Source organism: Notolepis coatsorum (assembly GCF_963971535.1).
Source record: "Notolepis coatsorum genome assembly, chromosome: 9".
NCBI lineage: Eukaryota > Metazoa > Chordata > Actinopteri > Aulopiformes > Paralepididae > Notolepis > Notolepis coatsorum.
The window spans coordinates 126984193-127010163 of NC_140173.1; the positions used below are offsets into that span (position 1 = coordinate 126984193).

The window sequence follows — 25971 nt, forward strand, 5'->3', positions numbered from 1 at the left end:
AAATTTGATGATTGTATTGCTACTCCGCTGAGCCACACAGTCGTGTGTGTACAGGGAGTAGAGGAGGGGACTCAGAACACAGCCCTGGGGGGCCCCTATGTTGAGGGTGATGGATGAGGAGGTGCAGTCGCCTGCTCTCACCACCTGGGGTCTGCCAGTCAGGAAGTCCAAGACCCACTGGCAGAGGTCATAGCCCAAGCCCAGGTCCCTGAGCTTGGCTATGAGTATGGAGGGGACTATGGTATTGAATGCCGAGCTGTAGTCGATGAATAGCATTCTCACATAGTTCCCCTGCCTCTTGTCCAGGTGTGATGCTGCTGTGTGCAGCACATGGGCTATGGCGTCCTCCGTGGACCTGTTGGGGCGGTATGCAAATTGCAGGGGGTCCATGTTGATGGGGAGGGAGGAGCAGATGTAGCCCTTTACTAGCTTCTCAAAGCACTTCATGGCTATGGAGGTGAGAGCTACAGGGCGGTAGTCGTTGAGGCAAGCAGGCTTGGATTTTTTGGGTACAGGGATAATAGTGGACTTCTTCAGGCAGGTGGGGATGACAGCCTGTTCTAAGGACTCGCCTTAATTCATTCATTCATTCATAAATTCGCCATTAGAAGAGTTGGCATCAATGACTGGATATGCTCAAGCAAGCTGGGATGCCGCTGCAGCTAGGTGGAGGCGCCGAATGTGACTGCAAGTTTAAGGACGAACAAAGGGCTTCCAGTACCTTGTGCTGTTCAGCGAGAAGCCTTCTAATAGTACATTCTTCTTGATACTTCCGAACAGGGCGTGTGGGGTAACTACCTCTCAACACTGACTGGTAAACTGTGTGGTCTCCCACTTGGACGGTAGTGGAGACAGTTCCCGTTAGCCGAGTTGTTCCCGTTAGCCGAGTTGTTCCCGTTAGCCGAGTCGTTCCCTTTAGCCGAGTCGTTCCGGGGCTGCCGCAGCACTCTGCGATACAAGTAAGTAGGTGTGATACACAGAGTGAATCCACAGTCACTTGCTCCTCAATAGGAAAACCAACATATGTTGACCATGAAGGACTGGTTCTGGCCGAACCGTTCGTTATACAAGTATCACAGAGACATTTCAATGGTACTCACAGTTGCACGTGGGTTTTGGACAAAAATACGGGATGGTTTGAAAGCTCGGCGTTGCTAATAAACATTTTAAATATGTTTTATAAACTGGTCAACACTGCATTATTTCCGGCGTTGGGTGCATGATGCGCATGTGCTGTGATCACAGCGCAGGCGCACCAGGCAGCCAAATACGGAAATAATGCCGCTTTGGGCAGTGTTGACCAGTTTATAAAAAAAGAATTAAAATGTTTATTAGCAACGCCGAGTATCTTGTCATGCCTAACAATCTCTGGGGGCCTTTCTTGTCTTCTGGTGCCGGCATGTTGGCGATGGCTATCACCTTTGCGTCATCAGGTTTAACACCCTCTGGTGTGATGATGTGGCCCATGTATTTCACTGTGTCGACTTTGAACTGGATTTTGTCTTTGTTGAACTTAACATTGGCAGCTTGTGCCCTCTTCATGACCTGCTGGAGGATTTCAGCGTGCTCTTGGTCTGAGGATGCAGCGATTATCATGTCATCAGCTATGATATGTACCCCTTCTATGTCACAGAAGGTCTCACTGTTCTTCTGCTGAAACACTTCACTGGCTGACTTAATACCAAATGGCAATCTCTTAAAGCGGTAGCGGCCCCATGGTGTGTTGAATGTACACAGCTCAGACGATGGCTCATCCAGTTTCACTTGCCAATATCCATCCTTCTCATCCAGAATGGTGAAGATAGATTTCCCTGCCAGTTTGCAGCAGACATCGTCTAGAGTGGGAATGGAGTAATGTTGCCTCTGTATTGCCTTGTTCAGATCACAGGCTGAACACCAATTTATCTCTGATCATTTCGTTCTCACTTATTTTAAACTCACAGTTTCTGCTCTTCTGGCGCAGTTCCATGACAAACTTGTCCACTGTCATCCCATCAGCCATAGCATGGGACCAGAACTGGTACCGTTCAAAAACAATATTCTTCTGTGGGCTGCAATATGTTTCAAAAGCCTTGAGGATTGCATCCACTTTCTTATCGTGTTGAATACATCCAAAGCATCTTCACCAATTGTGTGTAACAGTATGGCCACTTTAATTTTTTCATCCTTTGCAATTGCTCCAGTGGCTGTCATATACAGTTGAAAACGCTGCTCCCACCTGCGCCAATTCTCGGCCAGGTTTCCCGTGAGTAGCAGCGATGACGGTGGTTAGAGCTGCTCCATCTCCTCTGTGCTCTGCTCCCACGTCCAGACGCTATTGCTAGCGTTAGCAACAACTAGCCCAACAAAAGTTCATCACTCACTCCGCAAATCCGCTGGGTTTTATAATCCGTGAGATCGGCGTGCGTAGAGTGAAGATTCAGCCACTTCTGACACCATGTTGTAGTTTTGGCTGGGTTCCGTATAGCAATAACTTGACAACACACACAAGCTCAGTTGGTAGCCACAGCAACAGGTTTAGTGAGCGTCAGGTCAGGAATGCACAACAGACATCATTAGTCGATCACAACACTCTTCAACACTGTACTCTTAATCGAACCCGAGTACCATATATCACAACTGGTTGGCGGTGTTAAAATATGCAGACAAACATTAAATATCTTTGGAAGAGTTTGTGTTCAATTGTATCTGAATCGGGAGATCTCTGTCAAAATTGAAAGTGTAGTATCTCCTTTGGCTAGTGCACATAATATAGAAATACTGTAGTGTAGATGCGTTCATTAGAGAACATTTATTTCAATATCACAGCCTATGTTATTGAAATAAATGTTCTCTAATGAACGCATCTACAGTATTTCTATATTTCATATAGTTTCTCTATCTACTCCAGTGCTGTCTGACAGATTCGGCCACAAGACTGCTTGCGTGTAACAGAGATGTATCTGTTATTTAGTTAGGCCTACTGGACATTTAATGAGCACAGGTTATCCCTTTCACTACCACGCTACCAAAGGGTTAATCATTTCACTGCGGCAATACAGAAGGTTAACCCTTTCACTGCCACACGACAAAGGGTTAACCGTACAGTATGTAGTGTGGTAGTGAAATGTTAACCTTCTGTAGTGTGGTAGTGAAAGGGTTAAAACACCCATCCACACACACACACACACTTAGAGGAGAGCCTTTGTCATGACAAAGCAGGTATGCAACTGGCTTGTTACACCTTGCCACTCTCTTTAACTGGTTTGTCCTCACTATTGTTGGATCCTACGTAATCAGCCAATCTCATCTCGTCATCTCCTTCGTGACTCTCCCCATCTGCGTTGTGTTTGTTTTACTTGGATATCTCATTAGCTGTCTCACACGGTATCAACCCTGTTAGTACATCCGTAGTCGGAAGAAACGACACTGGCAAACGTGGTACCTTTCTTGGGAAAACCTTGTTATTCCATAAACAAAGCCTCTGTACCAGATGGAAAACAGTTCTTTCTGTAATGTCCTTGAACAGTCTTTGAAGAAAACCTAAATTCATTATTCTCCACCGTCTCTTATGCTATTAGTCCAATGGTTCTGGGCCTCGTCGTCAGCCAAAACCTCCCCTGTTAGCCGAAGCTAGCGATGTCGTGGCATATTCCCTTCCTTCCCCGGAAGGAACTCACATCTCCTAACGTTGTCCCCCTAGCAACGGGGCCCCGCCCCCTCTTCTCGTTACTATGTGACACGCTACCATGGCAACGGCTGGTCACCTTTAACACACTAAACGTCCGTTTCTATCTATGTCAAACTCTCCCCGTAGCTCTGACCAAACCTCCCCCCACCAGTGCTTATCAGTGTTTATGTTAACAACCTGCCGACAACCTCGGAGCCCATGGCTCTATTAGAACTGGCTTCCCAGTCTAACTTGAAAACACACACCACTAAATACTGTCCTCCTCATCTGAGATCTAATAGCAGATGCTGTCATCCACCGATATTTACATTATATACACATTGAAAAAGATAGATTCCTTCACTATCTTTCACCTGTGTCCCTGTAAAAGGCCACTTAGGTGGCGGGTGGCAGGGTCAACTGCCATAACAGTCTCCTGTACAGGTAGGAGTTCAGTTAATGTCCATTTGTTTGGAGTGTTCACATAATATGCAGGAAAAAATTGCTGACTGCTTAGGGCTGAAACGGACAGTATGAAAACACCCAGAGAGGTGGACTGACAGTGGTGCTGACCTACTGTAGTCTTGGAGGGAGGGAGTGAAAGAGAGATGGATGACACAGACAGACGGATAGTTAGTCCATACTATAGGCAGAAAGACAGACAGACATGTAGTTAGTATATACTGTAGTCAGAAAGACGGACAGAGTGTTTGGAATACTGCAGACAGACAAATGGTACATACTGTAGACCAGTGATGTAGTCGAGTCACTAAATCTCGAGGTTGAGTCTCGAGTCCCCAGTGTTCGAGTCCAAGTCTGAGTCACCAAAGAAGCGCCTGAGTCGAGTCCGAGTCGACTCCCCCCCATTACCCGAGTCCAAGTCATCAAGGTTGAGTCCACTCCACTCTGGCAGTCAAAGAGCTGACATACAAATAAAAAAAGATCTACATTAAACATAAATGACACAGCGGTCACCATTTCAATATCTTATGCCAAATGATTAAGGCCTATTACAATTTTTTTTTATTTATCAATTAACACGTCTGAGTCCTCGTTTGCACCTTCCGAGTCCGAATACAGTCAATGCTCGAGTCCAAGTACAAGTCTGAGTCATCGGTGCTCAAGTCTAAGTCGAGTCACAAGTCGAGGACTACAACACTGCTGTAGACAGGCAGACACAGACAGAAAAACGAGAGAGAGAGAGAGAGAGAGAGAGAGAGAGAGAGAGAGAGAGAGAGAGAGAGAGAGAGAGAGAGAGAGAGAGAGAGAGAGAGAGAGAGACGGACAGAAACCAAGCTGCTTGTCAGCCCTCCAGCACTGGTGACCATTCAGAGGCCAGCTGTAACAGAGGAGCTCCAGAGGCAAATGGGTTACCTCATGCTGTATCAACCGGGCCGGGCGGAGGCCTGCGAGAGGCTGCCTGGGGGACCAGCTGTGTGGTGCTGGTGGTGGGGGAGGGGCTGCTGGAGCCTCAGCCTGTAGACCAGAGAGCTCATAAGCTCCGTCATGATGGAGGGCTGCCTCTAGGGGGGGTGGAGATAAGGGTCAACAGTCAACAAGAACAGCTGGCCCACAGGGCTGCTGGGTCCACTGGTCTCTGTGTGTGTGTGTGTGTGTGTGTGTGTGTGTGTGTGTGTGTGTGTGTGTGTGTGTGTGTGTGTGTGTGTGTGTGTGTGTGTGTGTGTGTGTGTGTGTGTGTGTGTGTGTGTGTGTGTGTGTGTGTGTGTGTGTGTGTGTGTGTGTGTGTGTGTGTGTGTGTGTGTGTGTGTGTGTGTGTGTGTGTGTGCGACAGAGAGAGAGAGAGAGAGAGCATATGTTCTACTTCTGTGCCTATGTGGTCATCAGTACATCGCTTGTGTCATTTGTACGTGTATATTGACCCGATGAGAACATGTCGAATTCTATATTGACCTGATGAGAGCAGCAGCACCGGCTGCATTAGCATTACATTACATAACTGCATTAGTTTATGTGCATGCCGTCCCTTAATGACCACAGTGTCAGTTGGCGGTTGATGTATCGCTATGTTTACCTTGGCTGAGGGAATATATGATATAAGGTGATTGATGCTGAAGACAAATGAGCTCCTCAGAGCCAGTGACCAGGTAAGAGTGTCGTTATGGCCCTCATTAAGAGCCTCGTTAGGAGTTAATTAGCGGGCGATCCATCATGTATTTAGCATAGCATCACATTCTGCCCTGATTAGGCCATGCAAGGCTATTAGCAACCAGGAAATAATTAATCATCAGTATTTTGACCTACTTCCTACAAGTGATGCCGCATTTTCCCGCCCTGCCACTTTTGGCTCTGTGTACATAAGTGTGTATGCGTGTGTGTGTGTGTGTGTGTGTGTGTGTGTGTGTGTGTGTGTGTGTGTGTGTGTGTGTGTGTGTGTGTGTGTGTGTGTGTGTGTGTGTGTGTGTGTGTGTGTGTGTGTGTGTGTGTGTGTGTGTGTGTGTGTGTGTGTGTGTGTGTGTGTGTGTGTGTGTGTGTGTGTGTGTGTGTGTGTGTGTGTGTGTGTGTGTGTGTGTGTGTGTGTGTGTGTGTGTGCGTGTGTGTGTACACGGCATGCGCATGTGTGCATGCATGTCCGTGTGTTGCTGCTCTATGTATGTACACATGCGTGTGTGTGTGTGTGTGTGTTTGCAGCTGACAGACATGAAAGTGTTCCTGGGCACAGTCTGGGCTGTGATAATGAACTGTGCAGCAGTGTAAGGAGAGAGAGAGCTGAGGAGACATGTGTGTGTGTTTGGCTAACAGCCCCCTTCTCTCCCCCCAACACACACACACCTCACCCAGTCCCTCTCAGGAAACTGCACTCTTTCCTCATGAACAACCTCCACCATCAAAAAGCTGCTGGTGATTTTTTATTCTTCTCTCAAACTTTGCCTCTTGCTTTCTCCTTTTCAACCCGCTCCTCGTCCTTATCGCTTTTTCTTTCATCTTCATCCTTCATCTTCCTCCTCACCCTAGTCTGCTTTCTTCTCTTCTCCCTCATCCGCCCCTCGTCTTCCTCACTCTCTTCACCTCTTCCTCCTCCCTCTTCCTTATTCCTTGTTGATCCTCGTCTCATCACTGAGCTTGTCTAACTTTGACAGTTTCGACACATCTTGCATATTATGGGAAGGAAGTGGCCTACATACCGTTATATTTTATTATACAGGAGTCCGTCCGTGATTCGTCTGTCCGTTTTGGGGGGCAGAGCGTGAGGGAAGGCAGGACAGTGGGTCGCTGATCCTCCCTAACCGCTTTATATCACATCTGGATGACCGGGCCGAGGGATTACAACAGACATGTGATACAGGCTGTCTGTCTGTCATCATCTGCCCACTCGCTGACCATCTCTACCGGGTCTACAACTAGAGAGATGCGCCGGATTTAAGTCTCGAGATTTCAATTCTCCAGGCACGATATCCTGCTGCGGTTGCGGTACCAAGAGGGCTAGGTGGCTGGCGTGGAGGACTGCAGTGCCTCCCTAATGTGCTGGACATGTACACGCCCTATAGGGTCATTTCAGTACCAGTGACGTGCGGTTTGGTTCTGCGAGGAAGAAACATCATGTAACCACTACATGGATTTCTTTCATTTATTTTGATTTATTTATTTCTCTATGTATTTATATATTTTTTATATGCTATTAGTAGCTGACAACAGGTATGTCCCTGCAATAGGCCAAATCCTCAATGACACCTTTTGACCCCTAACGTGGTGAAGCCGTCTCTGCATGACGGAATCTGCATCCTTGATTTTGTCAAATCGGGGGGTAGGGGAGCCCGTCTCTCTCTCTCCCTCCCTCTCTCTACTGGTTCAATTAACGTTTAAGTAGCAAAACGTTGCACTATAAAAACAAACTGGATAGTTGGTGATAATAAACATTTAACTTCATTAGCTGAAGTATTCTAAAATTATTTAAGCCATTCTCCCTTTCTCTGTGCGTGTGTGTGTGCGTGTGTGTGTGTGTGTGTGTGTGTGTGTGTGTGTGTGTGTGTGTGTGTGTGTGTGTGTGTGTGTGTGTGTGTGTGTGTGTGTGTGTGTGTGTGTGTGTGTGTGTGTGTGTGTGGCCTTTCCAAAGCACGCACACAGTGCGTGCGTGCTTTGGAAAGACCAGATGACAGAGGAGTTTGATAGTATTTACTGAGGATTGCCAGATAATGTTGATATTTATTTTTTTTAGATTTTTGCGTTTATCGCTTTTTACTACTGGGCAGTCCAGTAGAGAGAGAGAGAGAGAGAGAGAGGAGGAACGGGAGACAGAGTGGGGGGAAGACATTCGGCAAATAACGACGGGTCCGGGAATCGAACCCGGGTCGGCCGTGCCGCGACTCAGCGCGTTATGTGGTTCGCCACTGGGGCGCCCGATAATGTTGATATTTAAACATTAAAAAAATTATAATACAAGATATATCATGCAACATAAAAAAAATAGTTGTAGGAACGGTGTGGGAGAGGGAGGTAGGGAGGGGTTTTAGATTGTGTGTTGTGAAGTTTAGACTTCAGAGAGAGAGAGAACAGTACAGAAAAAAGGTACCCTTGGGTACCGGTGTCCCGAGCAGACCCACCGCGTAGGCCAGATGTAAGCCGCATTTTACAATAAACCTCCGTTGGGCTGCTTTAAAAAAAATAATAATAATAATCGCAAATTTTATCGCAATCGCAATATCTGTCAGAAAAATCGCAATTTTATTATTTCCCACAATCAAGCAGCCCTAGTATGATCTATACTAACGGTGCTGCCCCAGTGCTGACAGACTGGGTGCTGCTGTCCTAACGACGCGGTCTGAGCGTGTGCAAAGACTGCTCACATTTCCAGAAAATGAAAGTAGCTACACCGTTGGATTAGATTGAATTTGCATTTTGTGCTGCTTTGAAGGATGAAACAGTCACTGCGGGAGATATGATTTGGCATTATATTACCCTTCTTTCTCTCACTCTCACTCTCTCTCTCTCGCTCTCTCTCTCAGTAGTGCTGTTTTGATGTCTTGTCTAGGATGTCTTCTCGTAGCGTGTTTTTCTGGTTTTACACGGCCGCCGTCGCTCCCTGACATGAGGGAGGGAGAGAGAGGAGACAGGCTTGGATGTCCTACCCAGCAGCACAGATGCCACTAAATAAAATATTTCATAATCCTGCCCAAATCCTGTAATCACCATGACAACAGGCAGTAGGGAGCTAGGGAGTGGTGGTGTGCAGAGTAACCCCCCTTGCCCCCCCCCCCGCTCTCTCCTTCTCTCTCCTTTTCTTTTTTCCTCTTCTTCCCCTTTTTCAGTAGAATTATTCCTCTTCTCCCCCCCCCATCTTATTTTGTCTCAAAACCATCCTTTGAACATTGGTCTATCTATCTATCTATCTATCTATCTATCTATCTATCTATCTATCTATCTATCTATCTATCTATCTATCTATCTATCTATCTATCTATCTATCTAACTATCTATCTATCTATCTATCTATCTATCTATCTATCTATCTATCTATCTATCTATCTATCTATCTATCTATCTATCTATCTATCTATCTATCTATCTATCTATCTATCTGACTGTGTGTCGATCTATCAACCGATCAATAGACTGGTCAATCCGTCAATCAAATAGATCGGTCTACTGAAACCCAGATCAACACAGTTATATTTGCCGTCTCCTCCAGTCGGCTGGTAGTGTCTCTTGAAGAGGCAGCAGGAGACACATCCTATAGCTGAGCTGACGCTGAGCTGAGGAGGCTGACACAAAAGCCCCAAAGGCAGAACGCCCTGGATGGGAAGGGGGCTTTCAGACGGCCAGGACCTTGACCTGGAGCCTGGAGCTGCTGCTGCTGCTGGTGGTGGTGGTGGCGGCGGGGCTCATGTCTCATTTACTGGAGAAACAGGGTGCCGGGGTCTCGCTTGGTTGACAAAGAGTGGGAGCCTGCTTACATACATACACACACACACAAACTGAACACACAGTTCTTCTGTGTCGTGATAGGATAATGGAGGCGATGACCTCATGGGGTGAAAGGACCTGTTGCCTGGTAACAGCCTGGATAACCGGAGAGAGAGAGAGAGAGAGAGAGAGAGAGAGAGAGAGAGAGAGAGAGAGAGAGAGAGATCTGTGTGCACGTGTGTCAGTGTACTTGTGTGTGTGTGTGTGTGTGTGTGTGTTTATTGATCTGCGTTGACAGGTGTGAGTGATTATGTTAGTCGTTGAAAGTAGAAAGCAGGTCAATTCAGTTTCAGTCAGGATATCGATTCTATTGAGCTCTGTGTGTGTTTGTCTTGCTGCACGTTCACACTCTGCTTGAGTGACTGACTACCAGTTTGTCAGCTCATCATGCCAGACAGATCACACAATCAACTTTTCAGGAATTAATACAAATAACTTAATTTTCTGATTTATGTATTTATTATATTTTTTTTATTATTATTCTAGAAGTTCCATCCACATTGGATTTTCAATGGGTTTCCTTTAAACAAAATAAAGAAACATGAAACGGATAACTGGAGATAGGAGGTTTTCATCTGACAGCAGCTACTGTATATGATATGAACACTTCCCACTATTGTTTCCTAGTCATTTACTATGTGCATGTTTAGGGTACTTGCACTGCTCACTTGACACTTCCTGTCAGAGAGGGGTAATTAATTCCCTCTATCTCTCTCTCCCTCCCTCTATCTCTCTCTCACTCCCTCTATCTCTCTCTTACTCTCTCTGCAGGTATCCGGCCCCAGATCATGAATGGGCCCATGCACCCCCGCCCCCTGGTGGCACTGCTGGACGGGCGCGACTGCACGGTGGAGATGCCCATCCTCAAGGACCTGGCCACGGTGGCCTTCTGCGACGCTCAGTCCACACAGGAGATCCACGAGAAGGTAGTGGAAACACCTGCCATACAGGCACATGGACTTCAACAACACCCTAGAACCAAGAATTATATTCCCCCGTTGTGGTTCTAGGACTCACCACACACAAATCAAATCAAATCAACACACGTTAATGTCCCCATGGGCCGGACACGTCTTCTTTAAACAAGTCAAGAAGAAACATCACAATAAATCAAGAACAAAACAAAAAAACATGATGAAATACAAAATACAATTTAAAATAAATAAATGCAACACTCCCAGACCCCAGCGAAGGTAAGGAAAAACTCACTAAAAACCTAGCAATAGGAAAAAAGCACCACAGGCAATGTGGAGGGGAGAAAACTTAGAAGGGCCTTTCAAGGGGGGTATCTCCCTTTGATAGTAGTGTTGCTATGGATGATCAATGGGTGGAGAATAAAACAAGCTAAATAGTTGGTATGTATGTACATATACGTGTAATAAAACACAAGATTGAAATAGAATAGAGCTAAGAACAGCAACAACAAAAGAGAAAGCATAGGGAAACGAGCACTAGTATGAAAATAGGATAACGGCTAAATGTCAACACACATGCGCACACACTCGCTATCCTAGAGATTACTTAAAACCATGTGGCGAATCTACCGGGAGACTCGGAAAGCTATACATTCGGTAACTTACGTAATAAGCACGGTCGTACAGTGTTTAGCACTGCTGCCTCACAGCAAGACGGTCATGGGTTCGAACCCCAGCAGGGGACCTTTCTGTGTGGAGTTTGCATGTTCTCCCTGTGTTCTCGTGGGTTTCCTCCAGGTACTCTGGTTTCCTCCCACACCATAAAGACATGCATGGTAGGCAGGGACTACAGATGAAAATTAGCTCATTAGCTAATTCTGGCACATTTACATTGATGTGGAAACTGAAGATGTTGATTTAATGTGCACTGTCCCTGGGTACAAAATAAATAACTTAACTTAATAATAATAATAATACTTGTGTAGTGCTTTTCTAGAACTCAGTGGCTTTACACTAAGGGGATGTGATAGTGAGACAAAACAACAGTCAACATAACACAAACACGGGGGGCATGGGTCTTAACACTTTCCGTGCCAGCCATGCGGTGCCCCGGAACCCCGTTGCGTGCCACCACCCACTTCAATGACAGAGCTCTCATATTTGCGAACGCATAATTATGGCTATGTGTCTAATATGGCCGTCGCTTATCAATGACTTGTTTGCAGTCAACATTGTCGAAACGGATTGTTTTTTAATCGGTTCATTTCCGTTTTATACCATTTTGAAAAACGCTCGTTTAAGTTTCAGAAAAAAATAAAGATTCTGTGATAAACGCCCTTTACTGGAATACACTGGAATACACAAAACACGTTGTAATTTTTCGGCCTATTTATGAATCGTTTTCAAATAAACGCTAGATTATCGATAGTATATGTGTACTTATGCACGCTATAGAAGCGGGCTGAAAAATCGATTATCTTATTTCCTGATCGCACACACACACAGACACACACATACACACATATGACACACGCTGATATATAGGTGAAAATAGCTCTGATTATCCCAAGACTGGTAAAATAGATTCCTTACCTCAGATCAGATGTTCTCCAAAAAGATTATTCCAATTCCTGATCGCCATTCCAAATATCGAACACGTTTATTGATCCAACGCTGGGTACTGGAAACACACATTCTCCGCTGTTCTGGTGGTGGGCGATTACTTGGATTGTCTCCGGTTACTTGTCTGAGGTAAAATGTGGAAGCAGGACTTTTTTCTCCATGCGTTTCATTCAATCCAATCCAAAGGGGTGCAGTACCATCCGGAGAGAATATAGGGGGCGGTATTTTCCCTGTTCGAGTTCAGACAGATCCCCACTGGTAACGTGAGGCTAGATTGATGAAAAATGTATGGAAATCGATAATAAAAAAAAATAACAATTAAAAATTAGATCTCTCGTCGGCTGGCACTCAACGGTTGGCATGAACTAACGAGAAATCTCGTCGTTGGCACTGAAAGTGTTAAGGCAGGAAAACTGTCTCTAATGTCTTGGGCGAGAGAGTTCCAGAGCCTGGGAGCTGCCCTGGAGAAGACGTTGCAAAATAGTAATACAGTTGATAAACATTTCTAGGCTACAAGATTTCCCCAGTGTTTTTAGATAGATAGCCTACTTTATCCGTCCCCGGAGGGCAACCATGTACTAAATGGGTGGTTCAGCAGTCTATTTAAAAATCAGAGTATGTGCATATCACAGCTGTGTACATAATACATAATATTGTAATGTATTTATTTTATATATTATGGCTGTCAACCTCTTAAAACATTTCAACGTTGCACACGATGAAACGTCTTTGCACACGCTGTCAGACCACCTCCTATAACAATACCGCTAGCAGTGCCATTAGCAGGGATAGCGTAACTCGGCCTGTGGCGCCACTTCAAAACACGCTGCTTCTCTGCTCTGGGAAAGAGCGGGAAAGCGACGCAGATTCAGATAATTTTATTGTGTCAGATTTTTTAAATGTACATACATCCGGCTACTCAACCATAGTAGATTTGTAAACAACATTACACAACGATCTATACAATCTATACAATACAAGGTATATGTTTTTTATAAGGTAAAAAACTGTGGATAAAAAATATGAAAATAAATTATTCTACAGTGTAAGTAGCAGCAGTGTGTGCGTGTAATAAGTGTGCTTGTGTGGTGTGTAAGTCACTTGAAGGAACACGCCAACATTTTGGGAAATTAGCTTACCGTCTTCTCCAGAGAGAGACAAGAAGATAGATAGACCAGTTTCCGGAGAGGTGTTAGTTGGACAATGCCTAGGCTAACCGCCTCTTCTTGTCTCTCTCTGGAGAAGACGATAAGCTAATTTCGCAAAATATTGGCGTGTTCTTTTAAGGTTCCTTTGTGTGTATGCTCTTGTGATGATTTAGAGTCGGTAGTCTTAATCCAAAAAGTCAGTTTCCGAAACATTATATCATGAAACCTGCCATTGAGGGGGATGTTCGGTCACTCTTTATGCTCCCATTTAGCACGTCAGAGGAAAGTAAACACACCAAGCTATGGGAGGCGGTTAGAGTCATGTCATTAATTGTGTTCTTTTATCTCTTTTTTACATGTTAAATTACCCCCCCCCCCCCCTCAAATGGACGCATTGTTTTTACAGCCTTAATAATATGTACAGTACATACAATTTCACGCCCATGATAGAAACCATGGTGTGGTGTGACACCTGTGTGCTCCACGAGTGTCCGATACCACGTGCAGCTTTCAATTCCAGCCCTAAAATATTGTTTCATCTCCCTCTCCTCCTCCTTCTTCTCTCTCTTCTCCCTCGGAGGTGATAACAGCATTGCAGCCTATTGGCTCTTGCAGTTAGAATGTAATGGTTTCATCGCCATCTAATGCCACTGGGCGCTGCTGAAGTGCTGCAGTATTAAATCGGGAGGGGGGGGGGGGGGGGGGGTTGCGTAATGGAAATGCAATATAATTATATTGAGTCAGAGTGCTGTGAAACGTTGTTTTATTGTCTACCGGTGCCGTGCATTCCTCCCTTACACGCTGTAGCTAGTCGTTAGCGGTGTTGCAATACAAGACCGTACGTATAATAGGAGCTGGAGGGTTCGTCTCTTGTGTGCCCGTGGAATGAACAAAAGAAAAGAAAAAGAACAAGATTATATTTCTAGGAAATGTCAGAAGAGAAAGACGTTTGAGTGAAGACGCTAGAGTGCGAGAGAACACGTGTTTTTTTCCCTCCTCTTGATATTCATATCACTCTGGTCTTCTTCAGAGAAACGCTCCCTAGATCACACACAAACCCTCCCTGTCCAATAACACCTTCCTCCAACCGATACATCACTCACCCCTGGGAGTGCACATATTGGCAGCCTTCCCGTGACTATAACTGCTCAGCACAGGGTCAGAAGGGGCACACACACACACACACACACACACACACACACACACACACACACACACACACACACACACACACACACACACACACTACAACCGACAACAGCCTCATACAGAAATTAGAAATTGCGTAACACGCGCACAAGTGTGCACTGGAAATCTCAGTTCTCACTGCTGTACACAATTCAATTCAAATATCATATTACAATATCTTTTGACAGACGTTACAGTTGCCGTGATATTACAGGGATTGGGGATGATGACGTTTGATGATGACGTTTCATTTTCCTTTTTCATTGGGAAAGTATATAACGGTTCATGATGTGATTTCTGCAGGGTTCTGTTTGTTTAAAGGTGCGGCTGGGTAGTGTAGAGGTCTAAGCACTCGCCTACCACCAGGCTGGGTAGTGTAGAGGTCTAAGCACTCGCCTACCACCAGGCTGGGTAGTGTAGAGGTCTAAGCACTCGCCTACCACCAGGCTGGGTAGTGTATTGATTGATTGATTGATTGATTGATTGATTGATTGATTGATTGATTGATTGAAAACTTTATTAACAGATTGCAGAATGGGTACAGTACAGCTCAATACACACAATTGTTAAGGGGATGCAGACCAGAGAAAGACTTTCGTCTTGTTTACATCAGGGTCCCCCATTTTCAATTCATCATAACATAACAACATAACATATATGACACGACATACAGATAGACAGTACTGCTACATCTATACATTTATGACATACCAGATTTGCAAATACAGTACTGTTTGTGATACAAAAAGTCTAAAAAAGAGAGTATATACATTTGACGTAGAAACTGTACATTGGAGGTGGTTGGGTGGGTGGGGGTGGGTTGGGTAGGCGGGGTGGGGGAAACTGTACATTGGAGTATCGACGAAACCATACTTCCAAGAGGAGGTGTAGAGGTCTAAGCACTCGCCTACCACCAGCAGAATATGATCTGGAGGCCAGGGCTGCAGCAGCACAATACTTAATTTAGTGTTATTTTGACACATTTTGCCTTCATCAAATGTTGCAGCCAATTGGAAAGTGTTGCCATTTGGAAATTGTACTCAGCCATATTAAGATTACTCACTCACTCACTCACTCACTCACTCACTCACTCACTCACTCACTCACTCACTCACTCACTCACTCACTCACTCACTCACTCACTCACTCACTCACTCACTCACTCACTCACTCACTCACTCACTCACTCACTCACAAAGCGAGCACAAACTAGTGCATTTTGTTGTAAGTAAGTAAGTAAGTACATATTATTTATATAGCACCTTTCAAGATACAGGATCACAAAGTGCTTTCCAATCATAGAAATTAAGAGCATCAAACAACATCATTAATACATAGAATCAATTAAACACACCAACTAGAGATATAATTATAAAATAAGACCTAGATAAAACTAGCCAAACGCCTGTCTGAACAGTAGCGTTTTTAGCTGTTTTTTAAAAGAGTTGCATGTTTCTACTGATCTCAGAGAGAAAGGGAGGGCGTTCCACAGTTTGGGAGCAGCTACCTTGTATTCTTGGCACATATTTCCTGAGAGTGAGCCCTAGTTAACTGGGATAGGAGCTATTAATGCAGTGGTTCTCTATGTTAACTGAATAGGTAAGAGCCAGGGTCAGTATTAATGCAGTGGTTCTCTATGTTAACTGAATAGGTAAGAGCCAGGGTCAGTATTTATGCAGTGGTTCTCATTGTTAACTGAATAGGTAAGAGCCAGGGTCAGTATTAATGCAGTGGTTCTCTATGTTAACTGAATAGGTAAGAGCCAGGGTCAGTATTTATGCAGTGGTTCTCTATGTTAACTGAATAGATAAGAGCCAGGGTCAGTATTAATGCAGTGGTTCTCTATGTTAACTGAATAGGTAAGAGCCAGGGTCAGTATTAATGCAGTGGTTCTCTATGTTAACTGAATAGATAAGAGCCAGGGTCAGTATTAATGCAGTGGTTCTCTATGTTAACTGAATAGGTAAGAGCCAGGGTCAGTATTAATGCAGTGGTTCTCTATTTTAACTGAATAGGTAAGAGCCAGGGTCAGTATTAATGCAGTGGTTCTCTATGTTAACTGAATAGGTAAGAGCCAGGGTCAGTATTAATGCAGTGGTTCTCTATTTTAACTGAATAGGTAGGAGCCAGGGTCAGTATTAATGCAGTGGTTCTCTATGTTAACTGAATAGGTAAGAGCCAGGGTCAGTATTAATGCAGTGGTTCTCTATGTTAACTGAATAGATAAGAGCCAGGGTCAGTATTAATGCAGTGGTTATCTATGTTAACTGTATAGATAAGAGCCAGGGTCAGTATTAATGCAGTGGTTATCTATGTTAACTGTATAGATAAGAGCCAGGGTCAGTATTAATGCAGTGGTTATCTAAATGTATGTTAACTGTATAGATAAGAGCCAGGGTCAGTATTAATGCAGTGGTTCTCTATGTTAACTGAATAGATAAGAGCCAGGGTCAGTATTAATGAAGTGGTTATCTAAATGTATGTTAACTGAATAGATAAGAGCCAGGGTCAGTATTCATGCAGTGGTTCTCTTCTCATCCTTTACACTGCTGCAGTGCTCTTTGCTGAGGCACAAAAATCCATAGCTGTCTGTTTGGAAATGCCACTTGAAGCCAATTAGTCTATGATAAGTGACATGAAATTGTAATATGTGTGGTTGCCTGCTATTAGGAATAGAAATGTTAAAAAGATATAATGAATACTCTGTTTCAGTATGTCTTTTACGCCGGGGGGGAATGGGGGGAATCGAAGAACTAAATGTATATTGAATTGTTTCAATTGAATTGAATTTAATCTTAAAATCCCAAGATGGATCTTTTTTAATCTATGTCTTTCTCCAGGGGATGGATGGGTTATTTTTAGCGCATCCAGTCCTGCAGACGTCTCTAGTTTGCCTCCTGTCCTGCAGACGTCTCTAGTTTGTCTCCCGTCCGTCTCTAGTTTGCCTCCCGTCCTGCAGACGTCTCTAGTTTGCCTCCTGTCCTGCAGACGTCTCTAGTTTGTCTCTCGTCCTGCAGACGTCTCTAGTTTGTCTCCCGTCCATCTCTAGTTTGCCTCCCGTCCTGCAGACGTCTCTAGTTTGCCTCCCGTCCTGCAGACGTCTCTAGTTTGCCTCCTGTCCTGCAGACGTCTCTAGTTTGTCTCCCGTCCTGCAGACGTCTCTAGTTTGTCTCCCGTCCATCTCTAGTTTGCCTCCCGTCCTGCAGACGTCTCTAGTTTGCCTCCCGTCCTGCAGACGTCTCTAGTTTGCCTCCTGTCCTGCAGACGTCTCTAGTTTGTCTCCCGTCCTGCAGACGTCTCTAGTTTGCCTCCCATCCTGCAGACGTCTCTAGTTTGCCTCCTGTCCTGCAGACGTCTCTAGTTTGTCTCCCGTCCTGCAGACGTCTCTAGTTTGTCTCCCGTCCATCTCTAGTTTGCCTCCCGTCCTGCAGACGTCTCTAGTTTGTCTCCTGTCCATCTCTAGTTTGCCTCCCGTCCTGCAGACGTCTCTAGTTTGCCTCCTGTCCTGCAGACGTCTCTAGTTTGCCTCTCGTCCTGCAGACGTCTCTAGTTTGCCTCTCGTCCTGCAGACGTCTCTAGTTTGCCTCCCGTCCTGCAGACGTCTCTAGTTTGTCTCCCGTCCTGCAGACGTCTCTAGTTTGTCTCCCGTCCTGCAGACGTCTCTAGTTTGTCTCCCGTCCTGCAGGCGTCTCTAGTTTGCCTCCTATCCTGCAGACGTCTCTAGTTTGCCTCTCGTCCTGCAGACGTCTCTAGTTTGCCTCTCGTCCTGCAGACGTCTCTAGTTTGCCTCCCGTCCTGCAGACGTCTCTAGTTTGTCTCCCGTCCTGCAGACGTCTCTAGTTTGTCTCCCGTCCTGCAGACGTCTCTAGTTTGTCTCCCGTCCTGCAGACGTCTCTAGTTTGCCTCACGCTGAACTGATACAGAAACTCAGTTGACCAAATGACATCTTTTGACAACAATGGCAGGTTCTGACCCCTGAAACCAGCCCCACCAAGCCTAACTGAATTTATATTGAATCGGCTAATCATTAACAACAGTGAGTTGCTCACAGCAATTATTTCTTCTTGCTTAACAATCTACTATGTTTTTTTTGTATCTACTTTTTCTCCCATCCCAATTTTGTATTGTCCAATTCTACCCTCCCCTGTCTCGAACGTTGTTAGACCATGCCTCCCACTGGTCGGCTGCAATGTGGACGAGGCCTTGCATCACGTGTCCCCTCCACGTCTATTCTTATCCTAACGGATTTATGCTTCCGTGTTCGCGTTTTGCACTCTGATTGGCCACTGACGTTTCTGGTCGCGCCAATCGTGTGACGGCAAGTTCTTTCGCCGGTTAAGCTTAGGCACTCTTTCCAAGTTGGTTTAGGTTAGAGTTTGTCTAACCTAAACCAGCCCTGATTCCAAACTCTAACCTTAACCAACTTCGAAAGAGTCGCCTAAGCTTAACCAGTGATAAACTAGGCGTTGATTGATTGATTGATTGAAAACTTTATTAACAGATTGCAGAATGGGTACAATACAGTACAGCTCAATACACACAATTGTTAAGGTGATGCAGACCAGAGAAAGACTTTCGTCTTGTTTACATCAGGGTCCCCCATTTTCAATTCATCTATACATTTATGACATACCAGATTTGCAAATACAGTACTGTTTGTGATACAAAAAGAGTCAAGAAAAGGGAGTATATACATTTGACGTAGAAACTGTACATTGGAGGAGGTTGAGTGGGGTTGTGTGGGGGGGGTTGGGTACATTGGGATATTGACAACCATACTGGTAATTTACATTGGAGGTGGTTGGGGGGGGGGGGGGGGGTGGGGGGGGAGAAACACTGTATAAACAAGCAAAACTGTACATTGGGGGGGGGGGGGGGACACACTGTACAAACAAGCAAAATTGTACATTGGAATATTGACAAGACCATACTAGGTTAGGTAGTTTGCTGCTGGTCGAGGCGGAAATGGGCGCGTCACGCGATTGGGCGCACATGTCGCATGACCAGAAACGTCAGTGGCCAATCAGATCGCACCAGAAACGGCAGTGGCCAATCAGATTCGCAAAACGCGAACGCGGAAGCATAAATCCGTTAGGATAAGAATAGACGCGTCCCCTCCGGTACACGAGGAGGCAGCCGTCGCATCTTTTCACCTGCACAGTGCGATCTCTCACGCTGCCCCCGTTGCTTCCTGATTCTGCTGTACAGGCGCACCAACCGACCTGTAGGAGTCGCTGTCCACAACGTACGATCCCCACCCACCGGCTTTCCCACCCCCTAATACTGCCAATTGTATTAGTATGAACGACCAGCCAAGCCGGAAGCAACGCCGAGAACTGGGCTCGAACCCAGCATCTCCTGCTTTAGTGGGGAGCACCTTGCCCACTGCGCCACTTAGCCGCCTAACAATCTACTATGTTGATGCTTAACAATCTACTATGTTGATGCTTAACAATCTACTATGTTGATGATTAACAATCTACTATGTTGATGCTTAACACTTTGAGTGCCGTGGGTTAATTCACATTTAGTCCCTTGAATGCCACCATTGGCGTCAATGTTAACGTTAATATCGCCTAATCTATGTTTTAAATTATGGCTATGTGTCTAATCTGCCGGTCGCTTATCAAAGAATCATTTTCCAGTCAGTGTTGTCAAGGCAGATTGGTTTTTTATCGCTTCATTTCCGTTTGAGAGCATTTTGAAAAGCACCCCTTTTCAGGTGAAAAACAACCTATTCTATGATAATCGCCTTTTACTGGAATATTCCAGAACGTTGATATTTGTCTGCCTATTTATGAATAGTTTTCAAATAAACGCTAGATGATCAATAGTATATGTGCACACACGCACGTTCGAGCCGCGCGCTGATAATAGTTGCTTTCATTTCCTCATGGATTTTACAGTGAAACAGCTAGAGCACATATCACAAAATAGCTTATATCTCTGTGAAAACGAGTCTGATTATCCTAACACTGATAACATAGATTCCTTACCTGACATCAGATGGTATCCAAATGGTATATTCCAATTCCTGATCACCATTCAAAAAATCGATAAGTATATTGATCCAACGTGTGTACAGTATAACCCATGCTTGCCGCGGCTCAGAGGCTCCAGAATGAACTCTGGTAACTCCGGCTGCATCAGTGGACTGGAAAATGTGGACTGGAATATTTTTTTTCCCCATCCATTTTCATTGAGTCCATTCCAAAAGGGTGATTTACCATCTGGGAGACGATAGGGGGCGCTTTTTTCACATCTGATCGCCGGCGGCCCCTGGATTTCCAACGGTAGGCTCGGGTGATGCAATATGATTTCAGATCGCAAAAAAAAATTATAATAATAATTCCGAGAAAAGCTGTGACGTGGCTTTCAACGTCACTATCGTAAACCCGAGATTAGCCGTGAGTGGCGCTCAAAGTGTTAACAATCTACTATGTTGATGCTTAATACTCTACTATGTTGATGCTTAACAATCTACTATGTTGGCGGCTAGGTGGTGTAGTGGGCAAGGCGCTTGCCATCAACGCTGGAGACGCTGGGTTCGAATCCAGCTATCTGCGTTGCTATCAGCTTGGCTGGTCGTTCATACTAACACAATTGGCAGTGTTAGGGGTGGGAAAGCTGATGGGTGGGTCCTGGGCGTTGTGGACAGCGACCCCTACAGTTCGGTCGGGGCACCTGCACAGCGAGGGTAGGATCTGGAGGGAGGTAGTGTGACCTTCCACACGTTACACTCTCCCGGTGAGAATCTGCGCTGCCAGGCTGGCTGCCGGCTGGCTGCACATGCGTCGGAGGAAAGCATGTGACAGTCTCCGGCCTCTCGGACCAACAGTAGGGGGGAGTGCGCAACAACCAGGAAGGGGGTTGGGAATTGGCATAACGACTAAACAGTGGGATGGGAGAAAAATCAGAAAAAGGAGGGGGGAAAAGATAATTTTTTTTTTTATTGTTAAGCATCAACATACAAGATACAAGAGTTTTATTTGTCACGGCATACAGGTATACAGTGAAATGCGTGGGGTCTCGCCCGCAACGATGTGCATAATACAAGTAATAATATAAGAGTCCAACCAATAGAGCGACAATAAACAAGTAAACAAAGTAGGCATATCGGTATCTGTACATGAGCTATTTACAGAGCATGCCACAGGTCCTGTGGCAGTGCAGTACACTGTTAGCTACGGATGAGGCATTGGGTCTTTATGTACACTGCTATACAATGCTATATTATACGATCTCAAGCTATACTATTCTTACGTGATCTTTCCTTCTGTAAAGTGTCCATAGTGTGTGAGCGTGTGCAGCATAAGTGTGTGTGTGCTCATGCTAAAGTGGCTGCTAGTGTGTGAGCGTGTACAGTGTGTGTGTGTTGTGTGTGTGCTCATGTGTGCTTGTGCGTGGAGAGTTCAGTGTTCAAGGCTCTGATGGCCTGTGGGAAGAAGCTGAGCCTAAGTCTCTCTGTCCTCGTTACTGGTCGATTATTAACTCATTCGGCACCAGCTATTAGTCGGGGCCCGCTGTAGCTAGGCCACGCTTTAAACGATAGGACTGCGTCACCTTGTTTGTAGAGCTATAACTATATTCTATATTATAGCTATGGATACAATACTATGGCCCATTTGACATCACCTATCTATCGTTCAATATGTGAAAAAGATAAAATAAATTCCATCCATACTGTACGTTTCTGTGTTATACCGTGGTGAATATATGTATGGTTTTAGAGTGGTCTAGGGTAATTTATGAAATGCTGAGTTATAGCCCTATACGTCAATTCCACTATAGACGTTGCCATTTCTTGCCTGTACACGCTATTATTCCTAAATCAAATCTATATCATAGGTATTATGTTCCATTATGAATGCATGAAAGGGGGGAAGGGGGGGGTCGTTTCTGATTATTTGATTGTCAGTAACGGCATTCGTATTGAACACTAAAAATGCTTATCAGCCCGATCGGTATAAAAGCATTGCAGGATCAAGCTAAAATTGACGTCAGATCGTTCTTACCTGTGATCGTGAGTATTCCAAAAATAATATTCCAATTGTTTGATCGCCATCTGGTACATCCAATGTCCATTTGGCCCACGGCATAATCCACCACAACATATGGATTGGGGATATTTGACGCGCTTCAATGGAACCGGGAGAACGGCTGCCCTCGCCCGACAAGGAAACATGAAACCGGAGACGTTTGGCCATTACACAGGCCAAGATACAAGGTTACAAAGGGTGCTCGATACCGCCATCTAGCGGGATGCGGCCGGTATTGCACTTTGGCGACCTCAGACTCATTCCCTATGGTAACACAGAGGTCCGTGGATGAATAATGAATAAAAATATCGAATAAAGGAATAAACTACACACACACATATGGCGAGTTAACCCGGGATATCTCGGGTCTGGCACCAAATGTGTTAAGCAACAACATAGTAGATTGTTAAGCATCAACATAGTAGATTGTTAATAACAAGCATCAACATAGTAGATTGTTAATAACATAGTAGATTGTTAATAACAAGCATCAACATAGTAGATTGTTAATAACAAGTGATGCTTAACAATCTACTAATGTTGCTGGTAAATTACCAGGGGCAGGATTGCATCCAGGCGAAAACTGCTGCTGGCTAGATAGCGCTTGGCTTAAGTAATGCATGAGCAGTGCTTTAACCTTGAGTTTAGTATCTGACTCCAGCTCCAATAAAGGTGTTATATGGAAATTCTCAGCTATGCTAATCTGCCTGGTCAGGTTAATGCAGGTAGTGTGGATTTAAATGGACCCACGGTGGTTTGTGCGTAACTTATCTCAGCACCTGTCAATCTGCTTTATGGTGCTACTGTAGGTCGACCTGCTTTTCACCATAACCTGGTGAACAGGAAATGTTGTGCAAAGGTGCTTTCCTGCAGGTGGTGATGATGATTGAAAACATTAAAGGCAATAATGAGGACTATGATGAATATGATGGTGGTGGTGATGATGATGATGATGATGAAGAAATGACCCCCCCCCCTCTTCCCCAGGTGCTGAACGAGGCGGTGGGGGCCATGATGTATCACACCATCACCCTGACCAGAGAGGACCTGGAGAAGTTCAAGGCCCTCCGCATCATCATCCGCATCGGCAGCGGCTACGACAACATCGACATCAAGGCTGCAGGGGAACTAGGTGAGAGAGAGGGAGACAGAGGGAGAGAGAGAGAGATCATCTTTTATTTTATTTTTTACAATGTATATACTTACTGTAAGTATACTTTCAATGTATTTTGGTACTTCTTAGAGTATGTGCTCATGTACTAATTCAAAGCACATGTTTAGTATGATAGTCATTAATATGCTGTAAGTGTTATTGACGTACAAATGATCTGCACCTACCCTCCCACCACCTTTAACACAGAAAGAAGGTTCACTTTGTTTCAAAGGGTGATTTGGGGGATTTGTGTAAAGATTTTACAATATTCAAGCATTTTAACTAGTTATTGTAGAGGTAAGCTTTTCTTCTCAAAACTAACCGGTGCAGCTTTAAGCCTACTGTAGGTGAATAGGCAAGACATTTTTTTTAATAGATATCACTATGAAACTTTCCCAGTTTGTTATGTACATAACAACTAAGAAAGAATGTATTGCAAGTTTTCTGAGATTTTATGTTTATGTATGCAAAATGGGCGTTGCCTAATTAAATATGCACTAATTTGCATATCTCGCCAGGATAGACATCACCAACATTGGATGATGCCAGATAAAAAAAAATTGTTTCATTATGTTGACACATAACACAATGAACTTTTTACAGAAGGGATTGTGGCTATGTCTTTTTTATCATCCCATAAATCAGGAAATACTGTCTACAGTCATAAAAAATCTATTTTCGCCCAGTTTTTTCATATAAATGTACTATAAATCAGGCTATGAATGATATATCAACAAACCCCTCTGTACAAAGATGCAGGGTATAGATAGGAAGAAATGTGGAAAGTATGGTGTGTGTAGGTTCTAGGGAAATGGGACATGGAAATGGGACAAATGGGCCTATAAATGACCTTATTATGGCCAAGTCATACATCTATGGATCGGGCCATCTAATCTAAATCTGGATTTAGTACCATCAGGCCGCCCGTTACAGGGCAGCAAAGACTGTGAATGAAATCTACTGTAAGTACACTTTACTTTTGTATAATGTCCATAACTCACCGGATTGCGACACGTTTTTTTTCTAGACGTTCACAGAAAGGTAAATAAACACTATACATTGTATTTTATGGCAATAACATTGAGGTTTGTTCGAACTGTGAGATATAAACACGAAAATCACGTCAGAAAAATTACGTGAAAATGGTTGGACTTCCGTTGTCGGCGGCTGGTGTGAGCTGGGTAGTGTAGTTTTATGACATTTCTACGTCCATCGAAAGCCCTGGGTGCTGGAGTTTCAAGTTTCTTTAATAGTTGTCATACAGAAGTACAGAATACTTTTATACAAAATGCTTCTTACTGTTGCGCTCCAGAGACTGTGCAAGACAAGATAAGTATGAAATAAAATAACATAGTAAAATTAGAAGTAAAAAAAATTAGGTCACAGTGTTCAGTTTAGACATATGTACAATGTTCGATGCAGAATAGACGTAGTTACCATACAATATACAATACTGTGCAGTGTACTAATATACAATACTATATAGTGCAAGGCAGAAATGGAGAAATGGGACGAGGTGCAATTTAGGTACAATTCACAGTAGGTGTACGAGTTGTAGTGCAAATCCTTTATCAATAAATATAAAGTGTAAGTGTGTTTGTGTGATCTAAAGTGTGGAGAGTGGGTGCTGCAGTGTGTTGTTTGTTTGAGTGAGTGTGTGCGTGTGGGTGTGTGTGCTGTGTGCATTTGATGGCGTCAGTTCGAGCCCAGCGCTCCACATTTGCTTTCAGTTTAGCTGGTCGTCCGTACTAATACACATTGGCCGTATTAGGGGGTGGGAAACTGATGGGTGGGGATCGGGCGTTGTGGACAGCGACTCCTACAGGTCGGTTGGTGCGCCTGCGCAGTAGAATCAGGAAGTGTCGGGGGCAGCGTGAGCCTCCCACGCGTTACTCCTCGACACTGAGAGATCGAGCTGCGCAGGTGAAAAGATGCGACTGCTGTTACCTCAAGTACCGGAGGGGACTTGTGCTATGTATGACTTAGTCCACATTGCAGCCGGCTTGTGGGAGGCAAGAAACAGCGTCCGTGACAGGGGAGGGTTGAATTCATTCAAAAACACTTGAAATCATTGGTAAACAAAACGTAGTGCTGAAAATATACACCTTTACTGCTGTTTTGATAGTGTTAGGGTCTTAACTCTTGGCTACATTTGAAAAATAAATGCAACATTACTTAATATAGTATTTTTTTATTTGATTTGAAATCTTTATTTCGAACATGCAATGAATACAAACAAACAATAACAAAAGCAAAACACAACTCAATCTACATGTTCGAAAAGGAGTAGGAAGAAGTATACACTTATTTAATCCTACCCCTTTTCCACTACTCAAAT

At 44.5% G+C, this 25971-nt stretch overlaps 1 protein-coding gene across 2 annotated transcripts in view; it reads left to right on the plus strand.

The window, feature by feature from the left end:
• Window positions 1-25971, plus strand: part of ctbp2a (C-terminal binding protein 2a) — a 249785-nt gene that overhangs the window by 208622 nt on the left and 15192 nt on the right. For both annotated transcript variants that reach the window (XM_084321180.1, XM_084321181.1), the window contains 2 exons: window positions 10340-10494; window positions 23468-23612. In XM_084321180.1, the coding sequence (XP_084177306.1) occupies window positions 10340-10494; window positions 23468-23612 (300 nt within the window). The remainder of the gene's footprint in view (window positions 1-10339; window positions 10495-23467; window positions 23613-25971) is intronic.